This window comes from Rutidosis leptorrhynchoides, chromosome 4 (assembly GCF_046630445.1).
Source record: "Rutidosis leptorrhynchoides isolate AG116_Rl617_1_P2 chromosome 4, CSIRO_AGI_Rlap_v1, whole genome shotgun sequence".
NCBI lineage: Eukaryota > Viridiplantae > Streptophyta > Magnoliopsida > Asterales > Asteraceae > Rutidosis > Rutidosis leptorrhynchoides.
Window position 1 is genome coordinate 257,374,925 of NC_092336.1, and position 3,535 is coordinate 257,378,459.

The 3,535-nt window shown below is 32.7% G+C and overlaps 1 protein-coding gene across 1 annotated transcript; it reads left to right on the forward strand.

Moving 5' to 3' along the window:
* The first annotated feature begins 1,375 nt into the window (after window positions 1-1,375).
* LOC139904527 (polyubiquitin 11-like) lies at window positions 1,376-3,246 on the forward strand. The gene is made up of 2 exons (XM_071886438.1): window positions 1,376-1,483; window positions 2,441-3,246. The coding sequence occupies exon 2, from the start codon at window positions 2,441-2,443 to the stop codon at window positions 3,128-3,130; it is 690 nt and encodes a 229-aa protein (XP_071742539.1). The 5' UTR covers window positions 1,376-1,483; the 3' UTR covers window positions 3,131-3,246.
* Window positions 3,247-3,535: the final 289 nt, after the last annotated feature.

The window sequence follows — 3,535 nt, forward strand, 5'->3', positions numbered from 1 at the left end:
TCATATAAAGATAACTTTTGAATGATCTAACCGCAGTGATATTGAGAAACACGAAAGGATTGTATCAAGAAATAAAGCTCATTAATTATGTTAAAAGAGTGTGTTTACATTAGAAAATAGTTCGGTTATAAATAAAAAAAATTCTATAACAAAATATGTCGACAAAAAAACATAGAGGATCGCCCAACCCTCCCATTTTACCGTACACATAATTCCTATTGCATAAATTATAGTTTCAAATTTCTAATAAATACATCATAAACCAATAGACACTGAATGAGCAATTCTTTAAAAAAAAGTTAAAAATAAAAAATAAAATTTACACTTAATTAGCAATTCTTTGTCATTAACAAAAGCACATCTCATACAATTAAAAGCAACAGAAATATTCATACCAAACCTAAACTGTCAACATAACTATCATACGTATATTCAGTAAATTGACAAAAAGATTAATCAAATGTGTATCCATACTATATCATCTGCAAGATTCAGAAAAAACATGTCTGTATCCGGACGATTGAATTTTATTAATTAATAGCACACAACAAATATGCAATGATAATGAATTTACATAATCTACAAACGTGTACACAACATAATGAATTTACATGCTACATCTATTATATTTTAGGATCAGATTAAACAATAAGAAATCCAAATACAAACCCTAAAATGTTAAATCCACAAGAAAACACAAATTGATTTCATGTATAAGTATGAACAACTAAATTCTAAAATGCATGTTTACTTACATAACTGGTTAGACAGAATCGATGATAGAATTTTCGAATCAAATGGAGATGATGAAAGGTTCTTATGGCGATTGGTTTTTAGGTTTATCAATCGCATCTGATTGATTGTGAATCATATATCCATGTGTTTTCCGGTTGAATCAATTGAGGTAATGGGTTTATAGGAGATGGATCGAAGAGGAGCAGTAGGAGAAGAAACATTGGGTTTTCTGCATCGAGTGTTTTGATTTTCTATTAAGATGCCATCGTGGATAATAGGTAGATTAATTAGTGTTAATTGTGATTAACTATGGGATTTACACGTCAGCAAAAGTGATTAAGAGGTAATTAAGGACTGACATGTTGGATTATAACTTCACCATTTATATATGTTTATAGATAGATTATAGATTTTCTATTTCTATAGACGTGTACATGTGCTAGTTCTAGAATACTAGTTCTAGAATATTCCAATACCAAACCTAATAACAAAAGAAAAGTCTAAGTAAGAAGCAAACGGCACGACACCTTTAATTGTTTACCAACTAGAACGTGAAAACAAGGACTATATCTTAACACGCGTCACTCTCTAATTGGATATTTTCTAACTGACTCTCAATCTTTTGCCCTATAAATCATACCCAATTTCATTCATTCCCAATTCATCACAATCGCATTGCAATCAATCATCTCTTTAAAAACCTAATTCTTTTTCTCTCATATATCACTCAAATTTCAAATTTCTCAAGGTATTTTTCTTTCTTTTCGTTCATTTAGTTTTTATTCCGTCTATCTGTTTGAATTATTTGTTTCACAGTTTATTCGGATTGAATTAGGGCTACATTGTTTGATTGATTTGTAATATTTGATGTCTATCTTTTCGTCTATATCTGATATATCTGTTAGAGTTTGTTATATATATTTGGAAAATCATCGGTTTTACAGTCGATTCGAACGGAATTACTTCATCTACGAATATAATCAATATGTTTTGATGTAGATGATGCATATGGATTATATTTATGAACTGCTCTGTTCATCTAGATTTTTAACATATCGTTGAAATGTCGTCTTATTGCTTTTTGTTTTCTGAATTGTTATAATTGTAATTGTGTTTGAATATAATTGTGCCTTTGATCACCAAAGGGCCATTTGGCCTAGCGGTATCGAGGTGAACCCCCAACTTAGGTTGGGGGTTCCAGTTCCGGGGTGGACATGTATATATTTGTGTTTAAATTCGTGTATGGGTATGTGTGTTTGCCTTTAAAAAAAAAAAAAAAAAAAAAAAAATTTGTGTCGTTGATCATATATATGCCTGGTTTATTCATGACTAACATATATGTATGCTAGTTTGATTAATTTAAAGAAAGTATTGCAGTATCTGTAACTTCATATACAAGTGTATACTTTTAATTTTATTTTAATTCAATTTCCTACCTAAGTTCTGCCGTACAAACCTGTATACAAACTTGAGCACCTAATCCTAATAATTTAATATGATGAAGTTTTATTGGCCAAATGATCCTTTTAAAACCGTAGAAGATGTGTCATGATTTACATTCAAAGCTCTTATTTCTCTTCATTTCTTACAAGTATGTTAGATTTTAAGTTATCAACTTGGTCTATACATTCTAGTTTGCTTGTATTTTTTTGATAATAATTGATGTTGATTAGAATTCTCACAATGATATCTTTTTGGTGTACAGATGCAGATCTTCGTTAAGACACTCACCGGTAAAACGATTACTCTTGAAGTCGAGAGCTCAGATACCATCGACAACGTTAAAGCCAAAATTCAGGATAAGGAAGGAATCCCACCAGACCAGCAGAGGCTTATTTTCGCTGGTAAGCAGCTTGAAGATGGCCGAACCCTTGCTGACTACAACATCCAGAAGGAGTCGACCCTTCATCTCGTGTTGAGGTTGAGGGGAGGTATGCAGATTTTCGTTAAGACGTTGACTGGCAAGACTATAACTTTGGAGGTTGAGAGTTCGGACACAATTGATAATGTCAAAGCGAAGATTCAGGATAAGGAAGGTATCCCACCTGACCAGCAGAGATTGATTTTTGCTGGTAAGCAGTTGGAGGATGGAAGGACTTTGGCTGATTATAACATACAGAAGGAGTCTACACTTCATCTTGTGTTGAGGTTGAGGGGTGGGATGCAGATATTTGTGAAAACGTTGACTGGGAAGACGATTACTTTGGAAGTGGAGAGTTCTGATACGATTGATAACGTCAAGGCCAAAATACAAGATAAGGAGGGCATCCCGCCGGATCAGCAGAGGCTGATCTTTGCTGGGAAACAGTTGGAAGATGGGCGAACTCTTGCTGATTATAATATCCAGAAGGAGTCTACTCTTCACCTTGTACTTCGTCTTCGTGGTGGTTGCTGAGGGTCTTCTGTTTGTTTCTTTGTGAATGTGAATGTTGGTGGTTTTTTATGTGACAATGATATTGGTTTATGCTTTTAGTTTCTATAATAATAATCAACAATCAGTGATTGATTCAATTGTTTCTCTTTATTATGTTTGTTTGCTGCATACTTGGTATTTTTCATAGACGACGTATGATTTATAGTGTCAGCTTATCTATAGTAATATGTATACAATAGTATCAATCTTCTTTGTTTTTATTTGCAATTACAACATGACTAAAGGCTAAAATCCATCTGTCAAATTCTAGTTGAAGATATAATACGGAGCAGCATACGTTTCTGCTTTTTATTTTTAGGGTTCACCAGTTGATGATTTCTTTTACAACATTGAAATGCTAACTTACTAAGATCAGAAGTTCGACTT